This window comes from Meleagris gallopavo, chromosome 14, assembly GCF_905368555.1.
Source record: "Meleagris gallopavo chromosome 14, MGAL_WU_HG_1.1, whole genome shotgun sequence".
Lineage (NCBI taxonomy): Eukaryota > Metazoa > Chordata > Aves > Galliformes > Phasianidae > Meleagris > Meleagris gallopavo.
Window position 1 is genome coordinate 8,867,591 of NC_139417.1, and position 16,377 is coordinate 8,883,967.

Here is a 16,377-nt window from a genome sequence, read left to right on the forward strand (position 1 = left end):
CTAGGTCTATGCACTCTGGGGAAAAGTGGGGCAGTCCACAGGGCACAGCACACCCATTTCCAGCAGGTAAGCAGGGGCTGCAGTGCAAAGAAAGTACCCCGGGTGCCCTGGTCAGGGACTGCAGGCATTGCTGTGCCAGGCCATAGTTCTTGCTCTGGGACGTGGTGGGGCTACAGGGGTGCCCCCAGGAATCCCAGTCATAAGGTGCTGGCTTCCCAGGAATCTTGGCAGGGTGGGAGGGAGGGCAGATGGGAGGGAGCGGTGTCTCAAAGATCACAGGCAGGTATTAATAGGAGGGAGCAGAGTGTGCACCCAACTGGCAGCACCCAACCGGTGTGGGTGCAGCAGGTAAGGGGGCTGGGGGAGATGCAGGGTCTTAAGCTTCTTGGGGCATCCCATAAGCAACTCATGTATCTGGCTGCAATTGGGCGAGCAACCTAGAAATGCAGGCACCTTGGCACAAGCAGGGCAGGGCTCCTGGGCTGTAGAGACATCTCTGTCTGGCTGTGTAGATGAACCCATTCCTACCCCATACCTCTGTGCCCCTGGCTCAGTCCTTGCTCTGCAGTGCAGGGGGCTGGGGCACTGGTGAGCCAGTGACACTCACCAAGGGTTGAAATTCCTGCTCCCCTCATGTGTAAAGGGACAAAGTCTGCAGGAAAGGCTACAGGGCTGGCCGGGGCTTTGCTTTGCAGTAGTGCTGGCTTGCTGCCCTGTATGTGCTGCAGTACGTATAGGGTGCTGGACTGGGCTGGATGGAGCAGAAAGGTGGTCAGCACTAAGGCTGTCCTACAGAGGTGGATGGATTGGACTCAGTGCAATCCAGTGCCGCATTCAAGGCATCTCTTGTTGTGGCCTTGGCACCCTCCCTGCCCCTTGCCTGGCTCCCTGGGTGCAACTGAGCCATCTCTCGTCTGCCAGCAGTGCAGCAGAGCCAGGGGCCATGGCGGCAGAGATGGTGCTGAACCGCCGACCCGGGCAGCCCCACGGGGAAGTTCTGAGTGAGGCTGACCTGGAGGAGCTGGCACAGAGGAAACCTCCCAGCAAGACTTCAACACGCGACTGCCTCCGGAAGGCAAGGTAGGGCTGGGAGAATAGAGCTGGGTGCTCCCTGCAGGGCTGCATCTCTAGGTTCCTCTGCTGCCCAGCAGCGCTGGTACCCCTACGTTCAGCCCTGGCTCCCACTCCTTCCCCGGCAGATGCTCAGCCTCCACTGCTAAGTCCCTGCTCTTCCGCTTCTTACCTGTCCTGCGCTGGCTGCCTCGCTACCCAGTGAAGGACTGGCTGCTTGGGGACATTGCCTCAGGCTTCAGTGTGGGCATCATGCACCTGCCCCAGGGTGAGTGATGTGTCCCCATGCCGTGCCCTGCGTGATGTTCCCAAGGAGTGAGGGCCAGAACTCATCCATCCATAAACATTTCTCCTTGCTCTTCTGTGCCCAGGGCTTGCCTATGCACTGCTTGCTGGGCTGCCACCTGTCACCGGCCTCTACTCCTCTTTCTACCCTGTCTTCCTCTACTTCTTCTTCGGGACATCCAGACACAACTCCGTGGGTAAGCCAAGGGACTGTGTGCTGCCATGGGAACGGAGGGGAGGGGGAGAGAATGAGAGGGATGAGATTTTATCTATGGCACAGAGTTGCCATGCCAATGAGCAAGTGGGTGGAGGGGCCTTTCTTCTGCCTTCACTTTACCCCACCAAGAAGGCAGTTGGCCAAAACAGAGCACACCAAACAAGTGGTCACGTGCCTACTTTCTCAGAGAGGCCCCATCTGGTTGCCAAGCGCTGACCTTGGACTCCTTTCCTGCACATCCCCAGGTCCCTTCGCTGTCATATCTGTCATGATTGGCAGCGTGACGGACTCCTTGGTGCCCAGTGAGGACTTTATGGAGTTTATCAATGGCACCAATGTTACAGCAGTCAATGAGGCACAACGGGATGCTGCCAGGGTAGAGCTGGTAGCCACCATCACAGTCCTGTCAGGAATCTTCCAGGTAAGGACCTAGCAGGGACTTGTGGCTGTGGTGTCCCCATGCCCACAAGCTGTGGGACCTCCTCCTGTCACCTTTCCTTCCAGGTGGCCCTGGGCCTCCTGCAGTTTGGCTTTGTGGTGACCTACCTCTCAGACCCATTAGTGCGTGGCTACACTACTGCTGCCTCTGTGCATGTCCTCATCTCCCAGCTCAAGAATGTCTTTGGTGTCTCCCTAGGAGAGCACTCAGGGCCACTCTCATTGTTTGTGGTGAGTGAGGGGCTCATTGACGCCCTGGAATCCCCAGATGTGGTAAAGCATCACCTACAGGATACATAGTTTCCCCAAAAGAGCTAACAGCAAGCTATCTATCTGCTTTCTCTCCTTCCCTCCTGCATCCTCCAGACCTTCATTGAGATCTGCAAGAAGCTGCCAGAGACCAACGTGGGGACCTTGGTTACAGCCATCATTGCCATGGTGGCCATCTTCATTGTGAAAGAGCTCAACCACAAGTTCTCTGCCAAGCTCCCCATGCCCATCCCCATCGAGCTCATCACGGTACTCAGAGCTGTCCCAGCTCCCCAAGGGGACACAGCCATGGCCTGGGGCAGGTGCCATCACCCACAGATGTCTCTGTGCCCTGCAGGGTGACGGGGGGTGGGACAGGGTGCTCCGCAAAGGTGGCCCCAGGGCACATCCCCTTGTCCTCCTGCATGAGTGTGCTTCTGCAGGGAGGCCCTGCCTCACCCAGCTACCCCCACAGATCATCATCTCCACCGGCATATCTTATGGTGTCAATCTGAACTCCAAGTATGGCATCTCCGTGGTGGGCAACATCCCCAGCGGGTGAGTGGGGCTGGGTGGCAAGGGCATCTGTGCTGGGGCACCACGCTGCCCACGAGGTCTCCTCCTGAGCCCCATCTTCCTGCCTTGGACATAGGTTGAAGCCGCCTGTGGTCCCTAACGCCAGCTACTTTGGGCAGGTGGTGGGCAATGCCTTTGCCATTGCTGTGGTGGGTTATGCTATCTGCATCTCCCTGGGTAAGATTTTTGCCCTGAAGCATGGCTACAAAGTGGACAGCAACCAGGTGATGCCCTGACACATGCAGCCCCTTTCTTTGTAGTGTTTCACAGCTCACAGCCCCAGGATGCATGGTGCTTCTCTGTCCTTGCAGGAGCTGATTGCTCTGGGCCTCTCCAACTTTCTGGGGGGCTTCTTCCAGTGTTTCGCCATCAGCTGTTCTATGTCACGGAGCTTGGTGCAGGAGAGCACAGGGGGAAACAGCCAGGTGGGTGCAGGTGATTCTGCCTGCCTCTGCTCTCTAAAATCCCTCTCAACATCCCCACACTGAGGTGTCAACATGGGGAGGCATGGGCCAGGGCAAGGAGAACATCCAGGTTCACCCTGGCCTTCATCTCTCCCCTCAGGTGGCTGGTGTCATCTCATCCCTGGTCATCCTGGTAACCATCCTGAAAATCGGAGAGCTCTTCCATGACCTGCCCAAGGTACAGCCAGTCCCACAGCCTCCACATCACTTCCCAGTCCTGCACATGCAGTATCAAGGCAGCACAGAGGGGGATGCTCTATTTGGGGTGGGAAGTGACTGGAGGTAGCCTTGGATGTGGGGCACAGCCAAGTGCCCCCCAGATGTGCCCTTGATACCTTCATGGATGCAGGCTTCTCTCATAGGCCATCTTGTCTGCCATCATCATCATCAATCTCAAGGGCATGTTCAAGCAGTTCACAGACCTCCGCACACTCTGGAAGTCCAACCGTGTGGACCTGGTAGGGCACTGATTGGCCCTGAGAGGCCCTCCCCAGGGCTTATGGTGCCATGGGATTAGGCCATGCCACAACTGACTGTGCCTTCTCTAGATGGTCTGGGTAGTGACGTTCATAGCCACCCTCTTACTGAACCTGGACATTGGCCTGGGAGCTTCAGTGGCCTTCGCATTGCTCACTGTCATCTTCCGGACGCAGCTGTGAGTACCCTCAGGCTGGGCTGGGTACAAAGGAGATGTGGTCCTTGGGGAGCATGGACATTTGTACTAACTCCCAAGGCTGGCACTAGGATGTCCCTGGTGCGGGGTTGCTGAGGAGGTAAGTGTTGGGGACCTGGTACTGTTTCCCAAGGGCAGAGGAAGCCCACAGGAACAGCCTGTTGCTCTGCTCTCCACAGCCCCCACTATTCCATCCTGGGGCGTGTCACCGATACTGATGTCTACAAGGATGTGGCTGAATATAAGAAGGTAAAAGCATTAAGGTGCTGGCATGGTGGGAGAAGAAGGAGCACCCCCAGGGCATTTTAAAGGAGGGCAAGAAGGGGCACATCTCTGTCCACAGGGTAGCAAACCCACTGCATCCATCCCCAGGCACATGAGGTCCCTGGAATAAAGATCTTCCGCTCCTCCTCCACCATCTATTTTGCCAATGTGGAGATGTACTCCGATGCACTGAAGAAGAAGGTAGGAAAATCTGCCCTGAGCACAGCAGGCAGGGTACAACACCCAGGTCCCTGTGGCCTGCCAGGGGAGATGTGGTCCCGGACATCAAGACTGGCTTAGCAGCAGCATGGTGTCCCTCACATACTTCCATGGCATTACTGAGCCCCCTAGGCTCTGCCCCTTTTCCTGACACCATGGCCATGGGGCTGTATGGGTTTGCAGAGCGGCATCAATGTGGATCGCCTGATCGAGAAGAAGAAGAAGGCACTCAAGAAACTGAAGAAACAGCAAAAGAAAGCAGAGAAGGAGAAGGCAAAGAGGAAAAAGGTGCTTCCCAGCACACCCCTCTCGTGCTGTCCCACACCACTTCCCTGCCTGGCCCTAGCATTCTGCCCATGCTAGACAGCCCATAGAGTTCCCAGTTTGGCCCACAGCCACCAAACAGGGAGAGGCATTGGCACGCATCTGGGTTATCAGCATCACCTTTAACGTCAGTGGAAGAGGCTGCAGTCATTAATGATTAGGTGGGGGAGCTGGTGAGTCATTCATAGTCTGTGGCAAGTTAATCATCAAAATGAAGAGTGAGAGCAAAGGCTGACTGGGGAGAGGAGTCTAATAAGGCCAGTTCCAGTCATTGGGGTGAGCCCACAAAGTGACCCGGAAAGAAGCGGGACTTGGTGTGAGCAAAGTGCCTGCTCCTGGCACATCCACCACCATAACACAACTACAGCTCCTCCAAACCCCCATGCACTACAGGGCAGGACAAATCCAGGGTCCTGGGGGGACTCTGCCCTGCAGAGTGCCACCAGCACCCACATGGTGAAGGGGTCTTCCCACAGGACACAGAGGCTGAGTGCAATGGGCCAGGCGTTGCGGTGATTGAGCTGAGTGGGGAGGAGGGCGGCACACCTGCTGAACCCACCCTGCGCTCCCTGGGACTGCCCCAACCCGACTTCCATGCTGTCATCCTGGACTTCAGCCCCGTCAACTTTGTGGACACAGTCTCCATCAAAATCCTGAAGAATGTAAGGGATCAGGGATGGTGCAGGTGCAGGACAGCCAGATGGCAGCTGCTCATCCATTTTCCCTGACATGATTTTTACGATTTGCAGATCTTCAGGGATTTCCATGAAATAGAAGTGGACGTCTTTGTTGCCAGCTGCCCAGGTGAGGAGAAACCACAGAGCTATCAGCCTCTGCAGGGAACAGCCACCCTTGTGGGACACAGCTGCTGGCCACGGGGCTGCTGCGCCCTCTATGTTGTCCCCTACCCTAGGTCTTCCCCAAAGAAGAGCAGTTGCAGAGCCACACCATGGGGTGCCAGGTGGTCCCCACTGGCTGCACATTGCTCTGGAGTCCCAGTGTGAGCTCTGCGATACTGGCTGTCCAGGGCATCCTTTGGAGCACAGGGGAGTGGGAGGCTCATTTGGGCGGAGGCCAGGTGCCAGAGCTTCACATGCTTCTCCCTCTGTGCAGCATCTGTTCTTGCCCAGCTGGAACGGGGCAACTTCTTCAGCTCGACCATCACCAAGCACTGCTTCTTCCCCTCGGTGAATGACGCCGTGCTCCACATCAATGGGGGGACGCGCCCAGCCCCAGTAAGCACCCAGCCCCGCCATCCCCACTGCCACCGCGCTGTGGGACGGCAGAGCCGACTTGCTTCTCTGCCTCCTTAGGCGAACCTCAGCACCAAAATGTAGCCCTGCAGAAGAGACAACGGAGGAACGGGACCATGCTGCCGGGAGGGCTTCACCGCCTCCCTGCACGGGGCCTGGAGCCTCTGTGGGACAGCGTGGGGAGCTTGGAGCCGGCCTGCCCCATGCTTGGGGCGAGGCGAAGAGCCCCGGCAGCGGAGCGGCTGTGCTGCCGGCAGCGGGCTGTCAGCACGGCGAGGGCCCGAAGGGCATCACGGCTCCACCGCAGCGCGGCTTCCTCAATAAAGGCGTCCTCAGCCCGCTATGCCTCATCTGTGCAAACGACGGCGCTGCTGGGCCAGCCGTGACCCGCCGCTCCCTGCGGGCGCAACCACCGTGTCTCCCTTTCCGTCGTCTAGACCTACAACGGGCACGGGCACAAGCCGGGGTCCCGTCCCTGTGCCGGTGACCGCGTACCGGTGACCGGTCCCTGCCCCAAACCCTTTCCGTCATCGCGCCCTCCCACCACAAGGTGGCGCAGCACCGAGGACCAGCTCTCTGTCCCCGCGCGCATGCGCGTCTCCGCCCACGAGCGCCGCTGAGCATTTTGCGCATGCGCCCCCCCGCCCCTCAGCTCCTTCCTTCCGCCTCCTGCTTGCGCAGGCGCACTACAGCCCCTCGGTCGCTGTACGGACAAGATGGCGGCGTCCTCTGTGTGCCGAGCGGCCGGGCGGGTCTTACTGCGGGGCCCGCACCCCTGCGTGAGTCGCTGTGGTGACGGTGGGGCAGCGGCGGGGCGGCTGCGGGCTGGGAAGGATGGCTGGGTGGGAGGGCAGCTCGGCTGCGCTGTGCGGCGGAATGGCGGGACCCAGCCCGTATCTCGGCCCGGAAGGTCACGGGGACGGGTGGGCCGCGAGGGGCGGATGGGAGCTGCGAGTGCGAGAAGGCCGCTTTCCCCGGCCTGGCCCGGCAGCGTGCCCAGCTGTCTGCGTGCTGGAGGCCCGTGAGGCAGAGGAGAGGTGCTGGTTGGTGCTGAGAGCTTTCATTTCAGGCGGCCCTGCTGCCTCTGACAAGGAACCGCGGTGCCGCCACCTACGCGCAGACACTCCAGAACATCCCCGAGACAAACATCACCACGCTGGACAACGGGCTGCGGGTGGCCTCGGAGGAGTCCAGCCAGCCAACGTGCACGGTAAGCCTCAGGTAGATTGAGGACTCGACGTAGTCAGCTTTGCCCAGGCTGTCACTGACTTCCCATAGTGACAAACCTGGCTTTGAACTGAAGTTTGATGAAGATTTCAGTCAAACTGTAGTAGTAGGGGGCCTAGCCTGGCTTTGTACAAGTCTGGCCAAGCTTTTGCGCTGTACTGGTTTCCTGAGCTCTGTAGTTTTTGATGTAGTCCCACATGTAAGCTGTAACTGACCAGAAGTAGTTTCATCTTTGGCTAAACTGTCAAAGGTTTTTGTGAAACTGCTATGTTAAATGCTTGAATGTGTACTGGAAATAGTTCACAGAATCACCAAGGTTGGAAAAGACCTTCAGGATCATCCAGTCCAACCATCCACTTGTCACCAATAGTACTCACAAAATCATGTCCCTCAACACGAAGCACAGAATCCAAACGTCCTCAACACTAAATCCAGTTGCTTGTTACTATTTTGGAGCTACTGTTGAAGCAGACTTCTTTTCCTTGCTGTTACACTTATGGCATGGGTCTTGAACATACTGCCTGCTTGTTTATTTTCTAATACGCGTGCTTGATATCTTTGCTGTTAGGTGGGTGTGTGGATTGGGGCGGGGAGCCGCTATGAGAATGAGAAGAACAATGGGGCTGGTTATTTCGTGGAACATCTGGCATTTAAGGTAAGACTGGGTCTGGCATAAGGCTACATGGAGACAGTGTTCCAGACGTTCACTGACATGTTAGTTCTTGCTTTGGAGGCTGTAGATATTAAAAGAGGTGTAGGTGTGAATCAAAATTAGTTCATCTGAATCTTAGAGGCTTTGAATATAGCATAACAATAAACTTTAGAAAGCATCTGGTCCGTATGGTGTTCTTTGTTTGAATGTGGGGCAACTTGCATATGTGAATAAAGGCTATCATTTATTAGTTGGTATTTTTCCTCTTAAAGGAAAAAAGTCATGAGTAAAAAGTTGGACTGATTCTCAGATGCTGTGATTCCTCACTATCCCAGCTTACTATAACACACTTATAAAACTGTGATGAAACATGTTCTCTCAGGGTAACAGGCAGAGCTGAATGCAGCATTTCTTTATAACTGTTTGTTTATCTTTGGATTTGTTAGTGGGTCAATGAAATTTGGAGACTGCATCTCAAGCTTTGCTCTCACTGTATCTGCTGAACAGGCCTGGGACTTGTTGACATAAGTCCAGCCCATGTCCCTGCAGACACCTGCAGTATCTGTGTTGCTCCCAAAGGATGAGCTCTATTTCAGAAGCCATTTTCTGCTCCTATTCTGGTGTCTTCAGAATATTGCTAGTTAAATGACTAGAAACCTGCTTCCTGTTTTTAGTGGTGACTTGTCCTTGTTTACTTACACTGATGTGATTTTTTTTCAGCCACTGTTTACTTTAGCTTAGATCTTCTCCTTCCCTTTGGGTTTCATTTGGCATTTCAAAATGCACTTCAGCCATTTTTTAGCTACATTAAATAAGCCAAGTGCCAAATATTTTGCTTTCTGCACTAGCTCTTGTTTTTTGTAAATCAAGTGACAGGTTTTATTGCATTAGGTTTTTATTGTTCTTTTTACTGCTTTATTTCAGCTGCATGGGAAAGCTATTCACTATCTCTGTATTTCTGCATACTTTTAGGGCACAAAGAAGCGTCCTTGTGCTGCCTTTGAGAAGGAAGTGGAGAGTATGGGAGCTCACTTTAATGGGTACACCTCACGTGAGCAGACTGCCTATTACATAAAAGCCTTGTCCAAGGACATGCCGAAAGGTAGGATGGCCAGTGTGAAAAAAAGCAGGTGTTTCTCCCCCACCAGTGTACTTTCTAGCAATTGACCAGGAAATGAGGCTGTTGCTGAGCAGTAAGTTGAAGATGGTATTTGGCAATTGGAGGGAGCACTACCAAGAAATGGTACTTTAAGGCTGCAAGCTCACTTGTACCTAAAAGCAGCTTTGCAAACCTCTTTTTTTCAAGCTGTGCTGTATTGCCAGAAGGCAGGGTTCAGTAGTGTGTAGTTGCTTTATGGAGCTAAGAAAATGAGGTCAGCAACAGCTACTGTGACAGAAGTGCTCAGTGCCACTCCTGTGGGTCTCGTGTGTGCTCTGTGCTACCTACTGTGTGCAGGCTCCTGTTTGGGTCAGTTTGGTCCAGAGGAGGTGGTTTGAATCAGAGCTGTTGTTATGACTCAGTCCTACTTTTGATGTGGACTATGTCATAGATATTGCAGGCTCTCCACAAGAATTCAACTTGTTTCTGCAACAGTACCTTGATTCTGGTGTGCATCACCTTCTGTGTTTGTTACCTTCTGCCAGCTTTCTGCTGGCAATGGTGAACTATCACAGATGCTTGGCAAGCTGATTTAGAGATTTCTTCATACTAAAACTGTGTTATTTGTCCTTCTCTGATGCTGTGAGAATGGATATGTTGTGTTGTGCCACCATCCCAGCAGTTTATTTCCCCCCTTGCTGTATCCCTGCTGTCTGTCTTTTCTCCTTTCAGCAGTGCTGGGTAGCAGTCAGGCAGCAAGACTGCTAATGTAGCAAATATGTTGCAGTGGTTGAGCTTCTGGCTGACGTTGTGCAGAACTGTGCACTGGAGGAATCTCAGATCGAGAAGGAGCGTGGTGTCATCCTTCAGGAGCTCAAAGAAATGGACAGTGACTTGACAAACGTTACCTTTGATTATCTTCATGCCACTGCTTTCCAAGGCACTGCACTGGCCCGCACCGTCGAGGGGACCACAGAGAACATCAGGTAAGCTATAGATTGGTTGCATTATATAGCTTGTAGCTTCAGTCCTTGGGGTGCATAACTCCTTCAAGGAAATCAGTCGGAGTGTATGCAAGGAATAAGTGAGACTGTATGTGGAGGTGATATGTGCCCATGGGGTTCTTGTGTCTTGACTGTGTTTTCCATCTGGATGCTGGTAAATGTGTAATGCTGCACATGTTCTTCTCTAGAATCAGTCTTTGTGCAAGATCTGATGCTGGTAGGGCTTGGCTGAACCTTTTCCCATACTTTTTGGCTTGATACCTTTAGAGGCATTAAGAGCATTAAAGCGGTGGCCTCAAGCATACACACCTGTTAGAGCCTTGGTTTCCCTGTGACCAAGGGTTGAAACTCTAGTCTGCGTGTGAACACTGTCTTTAACTCTTCCTCTTGACCACCTGTTTCCAGTCTCTGTGTTCCAGAATTAGAGTGCAGGCAATAAAGGCAGTACAGTTGTACTTCAGGAAAGTAGGATTACCCTATAACTAACTGAATCAACAGCATCACTTTTTTCCTCTACACGGTGTATTCAGTCTCTTATCCCTCCAACTCTGAGAAGCTGATATATTAGGTATTTCTTTGTGCTTTCTAGGCATCTGACCCGAGCAGACCTAGCTTCATATATTGATACTCACTTCAAGGCACCTCGTATGGTCCTGGCAGCTGCTGGAGGTAAGCCCTAGATTCTTGAGACTCCGGTGATCAACCCCCTGGCATGCATCTCTAATGTAAAATAACATGATTTTACTAAATGGGGTTCTATAAAATTCCCTTATTGCCAGGTATTTCTCACAAGGAACTGGTAGATGCAGCTAGGCAGCACTTCAGTGGGGTGTCTTCTACGTACAAAGAAGATGCTGTGCCTATTCTGCCACACTGTCGTTTCACAGGGAGTGAGGTAAAGTTGTTTTCATTCCAGTCAAAACAAGCAGCTGTTGCCAAACTGTTGAATGGATACGAGACTAGCTGTAGTTGCTCCTGTTCATGCATCTCAGAAGCTGATAGCACAGCATGTTGGTAGTGTTCCCATGTTCTGTTCTTTAGGCTTATTGCCACGATATGTTGGGTTTTAGATAGAAACAAAGTCTAGTAAGAATGTGAGGCTGTTGCTCACATCACCTAATGGAAATACTTCATCGGAGCAAGTGATTTGTTCTATAGAGCCTGAGGCAATTTTATTTCACTGGGATAGTATTAAGTTCTCCAGTTTGTCAACTTGGCATTGCAGCAGACTGCAGACAAAATCTCCATGCTCAGTCAGCTCTTCCCTGTTCCTTGGTGACTTCCCAGATCCGTGCCAGAGACGATGCTCTGCCCGTTGCCCATGTTGCTCTTGCTGTGGAGGGGCCAGGGTGGGCTGATCCCGACAACGTTGTCCTCCATGTGGCAAATGCCATCATTGGACGCTATGACCGCACGTTTGGAGGTGGCAAGGTAAGAGACCTGGGAATGTGACAGGGAGAGCCTGGAGCCTTTTCTGCAGAATATTCTGGAGCCACCGGATGAAAGTGATTTATGGGAGGCTGTTCGTTTAGTTTCCGGCTGTGGTCAGAAATATGGAAAATAGAAGTTTAATTGAAGCTAACCCATAATAGTTTTTAAGATGTGATGCTAGGAAATGAGTTGAGCCTTTTCTGCTGTTTGGAAGAAATTCCGGTGATGAATTCTCAGCAGCTTTTCCTGCCTTCTTAACCTGACTGCTCGGTCAGGAGGGTGATGGTAGAAACAGGGCAGAGTAATCTGTAGTCTTGTGATGCAAGCCTGCCTTGCAGATGTAAAGCAGTTGGAACTTATATAAAGCCCCAGTACTACATCCTTTCTTGTCTATAATTTGTCTTGAGTGCTAACCCCTTGTCTGTGTTAACCACTGCTACTGGGAAGCCTTGTACTTGCCATTTTCTCCACTCATATCGTGGTATATGTACCAGTTCCTCATCTGCTGCTGGGAAGAGAAAAGATTTTGCTGTATAGACTTCTAGGCCATTGTATGTGGCTTTTCCAACTGTGACTCTCATCTGTTGCCCACATGAAGGGCCTAAATTAAGCTCTCCTTTGAAAAGTGTTACACTCTGTCTTGTCTGCGGTCCTTGTGAAAACAGCTCAGGGGGAAAGAATTTGAGCTCTGAGGAGGCTGTCCGGTTGAAGTGGCTGATGATATCTCCTTCCTTTACAGCACCAGTCCAGCAGACTAGCTGCGCTTGCTGTGGAGCATAAACTCTGCCACAGTTTCCAGACGTTCAACACCTCCTACTCTGATACTGGCCTTTTTGGTTTTCATTTTGTTGCTGATCCTCTGTCTGTAGATGATATGATGTTTTGTGCTCAGGGCGAGTGGTAAGTACAACTTTGGCAAAAGATCTGACCTTGTGGGAGTGTAAGCTGGTGGAGGTCATGTCTGGCCTCCAGAGTGCTGCATCTTTGCATGAATGCCTCAGTAACTTGCGTTCTGGTTATGTGATCCTGTCAGTGATTTCTGTAATTGTGTCAGGATTGCTTTTGAGGATTTAAATCCCTTTGGGTTCTTCGGGTCTTTGGCTCATAGCTTCCACACATCAGCACTGAGGCTTTGGCTCTTTCTGTACAAGTAAGACCATTCCTTAAAGAGAGGGCTCTCCGAGGCACAAAAGACATGTATTTGCTGTCTTGTTAGGTTTGGGCAAAGCAGGCAGAGTCTGTGTCTTCCAAACGGTTGTGTTGTGACTGACACATGCCTTGCTGCTGGAGCCATGCCAGCATTTGTGGCCTTCTGTTGGTCTTATTCTGTATACATATGTGCCATTAATGGTTCAAGGTTGCATCTGAGCTTCAGAGCCGTGCTGTGCTGTGAATGGAGCAGATGGAGTTAGCCCTTGCCCCAGAGACGTTGCGGTTGGCAGGGGAGGAAGGGATTTAGCAGCTGGAGTCCAAACAGACTCTATATAACTGTCGTATTCTTTCAGCATCAGTTTCCATAGCAGCTTGGCATGTGTGGGAATAGCTGACACGCCTGCCTTCTCTTGTGATAGCATACCACAGACCGCTTGCTGCTGTGCCTGATAGGCAAGCTAGAGTCGACACCAGAGCTGCTTAGACCTTTGTGAGTGCAACTCAGCATGTAAACTGTTGGCTGATATTCCCTGCCTATCAGCTTCAGCTCTTTCCCTTGCCTCCTGCTGTTCGTTGCTCTCTATTTCTTAGCTACACTATGGTGGTCAGGAATGAATCTCAGGCCTGCAAGACAAGTGATGCTAATAGCATATTTCTGCAGACTTGGGAAAGGGAAGAATGCACTTTCTGTCTGAACAGACAAACGCCTCTAAGAGCTTTGGTGGTCCTCCTATATCTTTTGCAGGATGCGTCTGTGCACTAGCACCACAGAGTCAGAGGTGAAGAGAGCCAAGAACTATCTGCGAAGTGCCATGGTGGCTCAGCTAGATGGTATGTTCTGCTTTATAGAATAAAAGCTGTTCAGTGGTTTTGGATCTCTAGTGGGGAGTGGGAGCTCTGCTGGATATGTTACAGTACTATTGGCAGGTGCTGGGCAAAACTCCCTTTCTCCTTCTCTTCTCCTTGTGTGGTTTCAAAGTAGCTGATCACAGCCTGTTCTGCTACAGGCTTGCTTTGACTCTGTAAACTTGTCGTTTTCTTGCTGCAAGTGAATAATACATACTTACTGTTTGGTGAATTTGGAATTTAGAGGTTCAAACAGGTCTGCCTTGGCAGTAATGCTTTGGAGATCAGGAAGAGAGTTTGCATTGCTTAATTCCTGCTGAAGCTGCTTAGCGTGATTACTGTGACTTCATTAGAACCTGGTTAATGGCCAGAGTTGTCTGCTTTGGCTGATGATCAGGCTGTGAAATTTGGGAAGCCATTCAACTTTGCTGACAGTATCTTCACCATCTAGGTACTACTCCAGTGTGTGAAACAATTGGAAGCCATCTCTTAAATTACGGACGCCGTATCTCTCTGGAGGAATGGGATTCCAGGATTTCTGTAGGTATCCGTTTGTTTTCTTTGGGAGTCCTGAGCACACTTGGCACTGCCATTTTTCTGGCCTTAGTTTGCCTCAGTAATGCAAGGCTTACTTCTCCCTTAGGTATGCTGCCTGGAGCCCAGGCAGTCAGGTCACTAGTAGGAGTATAGTAGAGTACTGGCAAAGACTCGATGTATCCTGTGACCTTATGTCTAAATCCACTCCATCCCAGCAGGAGGACATACAGCTTTGGTAAACAGCCCAACTTGAAATTCCTTTAACAGTTTCCCTAGAGGTGGCCACCCTCTAATTTGTATTGTTCTGTAGCTACTGTACCCCTTTGGAGCCTTCAGATTTTGGACTGCCATGTCTTCAGTGCCCTCAGAGGAGTGCACTGTGTGCATAGCCCTCAAGAGTAGCATTAGCTATCCTTGCAGACCAGGGCTGGACAGTTGGTGTGGATGGCCCCCGTGGATCCAACAGCACGTTTTTAATTATCTTGATATGTAATAACAGTAGTAACTTCAAGCTTTGAGAAATCTAAGTCTGCCAAAAGGGTAATGTATTGCTTGTTTATTACTCATTAGGCTGTTGATGCAAAAATGGTGAGGGATGTATGCAGTAAATACATCTATGACAAATGCCCAGCGCTTGCAGCAGTTGGTAAGTGACCAGTCAGTCTTCTGGGGTAGCTTAATAAATGGGGTGATCAAGAGCTGAACAGAAGTGAAGTGCAGGCACTTCTTATACGTCTGTTTTGGCCTCTTAACTGCTCTGGCTCTGTTATTACCCTCCTGCCTCTGAACGTTAGGTGTGCCAAAGCACGTTTGCCAGGAGATCAAACCTGGAGGTGATGGAGACGCAATGACTATGAGCTGCTGGCCGTCCTCCCACCTGTGCTTGATGTGGAGCTGTGACTAAGACTGGGAGTCCCGTAGCTGGGTGTGGGTCCAGTGGCATCTGCCAGGTGTCCTTACCCTGGGGTCATGGTGGTTTATGTAAGGGAAGCAAAGGGGCCCAGTCCTCTTGTGCTGCTCTGGCATGTCTGTCTGGCCAAGGATAAATTCCTTTCAGAAAACCTGCCTGAGCAGCTCAGCTCTGCTGCCTCCTCCTTCCTGCGTTGTGGATTCCCCTCCTCCTTGCAGTTGCTTACTCTGGGCCTGCAAAGTAGAGCAGTGCAGAAGGGAGAGGATTTTCAAGCAGGAAGTAGGAAAGAATTAGCCAAAATTTCCATTATTTGGTGGCTCCCTGCATTTCATATTGTATGTGAAGCTGTACTGGCTGTTGTGGAAGAACACGAGCAAAGAACCTATTTTGAGGGGGAAAAAAATAGCAATAGTTTCTCTGTCAGGAGGTGGCATTTGCCAGTTTTCCTGATTCAGGTTTGAGCTGCAGTTACCTGGTTTTGCACGTAGCTGTTCTGGATTATGAGCACAGTATACTCTGCCACCATCTGCTTTACAGCCATGGGAAACCACACAGTGATTTTAATTACAGCTCCAGTGACTAACTCTTGCTCTGTTCGCTCAGGTCCCATTGAACAGCTGTTGGATTACAACCGTATCCGCAGTGGCATGTATTGGATCCGTCTTTAGGATGTGTCCCTGCTGGATGGAACAATGAAGCTCTGTACTGTGACAGGGTTCCCAGGATTGTCTGTGGCTCTGAATGTCTTGTGTACTGGGACAAGGAGGAGTCCTATCAAAATGGCTGTCTTCTTGGTGTTAAATGTATAATAAAAAAAAAAAGATAAATATATCTTATGTGAGGTTGGTTCTGCTAGGCACTGACTGTCTTGTTGGGCTGCATATGCTGGCATTGTTGATCTGACCAAACTGGTGAGGTATGGGACCAGTAAGTCTTGGTTTGTCAGAGCTCGTGCTAGAAACTTGTCTGTCTGCAGCTCCTCACTCTGTCCTGAGCTGGCACTGTCCTGCCATGCCAGCAGTCTTGTCTTTAGGCTGGCTGCAGGGTCTCTTCCCTGGTATGAAACTGCCGAGGTAGCTCTGGCTGTGCTGTGGAGTGGCAGCATGGTCAAATAGGGGTTATAGCATTCCTGCTTTGTAGAAATGAGAATGAAGGTCCCTCACCCAAGAGGACTTCTGTGCTCTCATTACTGCTTGTGAAAGAGATCAGAATGTATCTTCCTGGCCCTGAGGTGTGATGGTAATGTTTGTGTCCTTTCTGTTTGTTACCCTTTTGTTGGGTTGGCTGCCTCCCTGGGAAAAGCTGTTTGTGTAATGTCTCTCTCCTTGATTAGTTTCAACTGACCAGCTGAGTCCCTGCCACCTGCTTTAATTGATGAAGGTGATCAACCTGGCCTTGCCTGACGCTGCCTCAGTGCAGCTGAGCAGAATCAGGACTTTTGAGGAGCTAGAACTGTTGCTAGACAATCACTTTTCAAGAGCCCTTA

At 51.4% G+C, this 16,377-nt stretch overlaps 2 protein-coding genes across 5 annotated transcripts; both read left to right on the forward strand.

Moving 5' to 3' along the window:
* Positions 1 to 46: 46 nt before the first annotated feature.
* SLC26A6 (solute carrier family 26 member 6) lies at positions 47 to 6,339 on the forward strand. 4 transcript variants are annotated; one of them, XM_085235612.1, is made up of 20 exons: positions 47 to 66; positions 922 to 1,080; positions 1,200 to 1,339; positions 1,443 to 1,553; positions 1,819 to 1,994; positions 2,078 to 2,242; positions 2,378 to 2,530; positions 2,736 to 2,818; positions 2,913 to 3,060; positions 3,148 to 3,261; positions 3,401 to 3,478; positions 3,663 to 3,758; positions 3,849 to 3,955; positions 4,153 to 4,222; positions 4,346 to 4,438; positions 4,640 to 4,744; positions 5,257 to 5,442; positions 5,530 to 5,584; positions 5,894 to 6,015; positions 6,094 to 6,339. In XM_085235612.1, exons 2-20 carry the CDS (start codon positions 944 to 946, stop codon positions 6,115 to 6,117), a joined length of 2,163 nt encoding a protein of 720 aa, XP_085091738.1. In that variant the 5' UTR covers positions 47 to 66; positions 922 to 943; the 3' UTR covers positions 6,118 to 6,339. The 4 variants fall into 4 exon arrangements, with proteins under 4 accessions (XP_085091738.1, XP_010716823.1, XP_010716824.1 ...); XM_010718521.3 differs by lacking the exon at positions 47 to 66 and adding an exon at positions 263 to 348; XM_010718522.4 differs by lacking the exon at positions 47 to 66 and adding an exon at positions 304 to 348 and having other exon boundaries at positions 925 to 1,080.
* A 318-nt stretch (positions 6,340 to 6,657) lies between these two features.
* Positions 6,658 to 15,722, forward strand: UQCRC1 (ubiquinol-cytochrome c reductase core protein 1). The gene is made up of 13 exons (XM_010718524.3): positions 6,658 to 6,812; positions 7,103 to 7,243; positions 7,829 to 7,915; positions 8,885 to 9,014; positions 9,799 to 9,997; positions 10,605 to 10,684; positions 10,795 to 10,910; positions 11,303 to 11,446; positions 12,186 to 12,346; positions 13,344 to 13,429; positions 13,896 to 13,984; positions 14,552 to 14,627; positions 15,495 to 15,722. The coding sequence occupies exons 1-13, from the start codon at positions 6,750 to 6,752 to the stop codon at positions 15,557 to 15,559; spliced, it is 1,437 nt and encodes a 478-aa protein (XP_010716826.1). The 5' UTR covers positions 6,658 to 6,749; the 3' UTR covers positions 15,560 to 15,722.
* The last annotated feature ends 655 nt before the right edge of the window (positions 15,723 to 16,377 follow it).

What these genes read in the sequence shown, in the direction of transcription:
- SLC26A6 (XM_085235612.1), top strand. Translation starts at nt 944, where the DNA reads ATGGCGGCAGAGATGGTGCTGAACCGCCGACCCGGGCAGCCCCACGGG. An exon ending in GACTGCCTCCGGAAGGCAAG is followed by an intron (nt 1,081 to 1,199) that starts GTAGGGCTGGGA and finishes CTTCCCCGGCAG; the next exon opens with ATGCTCAGCCTCCACTGCTA. An exon ending in CCGATGCACTGAAGAAGAAG is followed by an intron (nt 4,439 to 4,639) that starts GTAGGAAAATCT and finishes ATGGGTTTGCAG; the next exon opens with AGCGGCATCAATGTGGATCG.
- UQCRC1 (XM_010718524.3), top strand. Translation starts at nt 6,750, where the DNA reads ATGGCGGCGTCCTCTGTGTGCCGAGCGGCCGGGCGGGTCTTACTGCGG. An exon ending in TGGAACATCTGGCATTTAAG is followed by an intron (nt 7,916 to 8,884) that starts GTAAGACTGGGT and finishes GCATACTTTTAG; the next exon opens with GGCACAAAGAAGCGTCCTTG. An exon ending in CCCAGCGCTTGCAGCAGTTG is followed by an intron (nt 14,628 to 15,494) that starts GTAAGTGACCAG and finishes CTGTTCGCTCAG; the next exon opens with GTCCCATTGAACAGCTGTTG.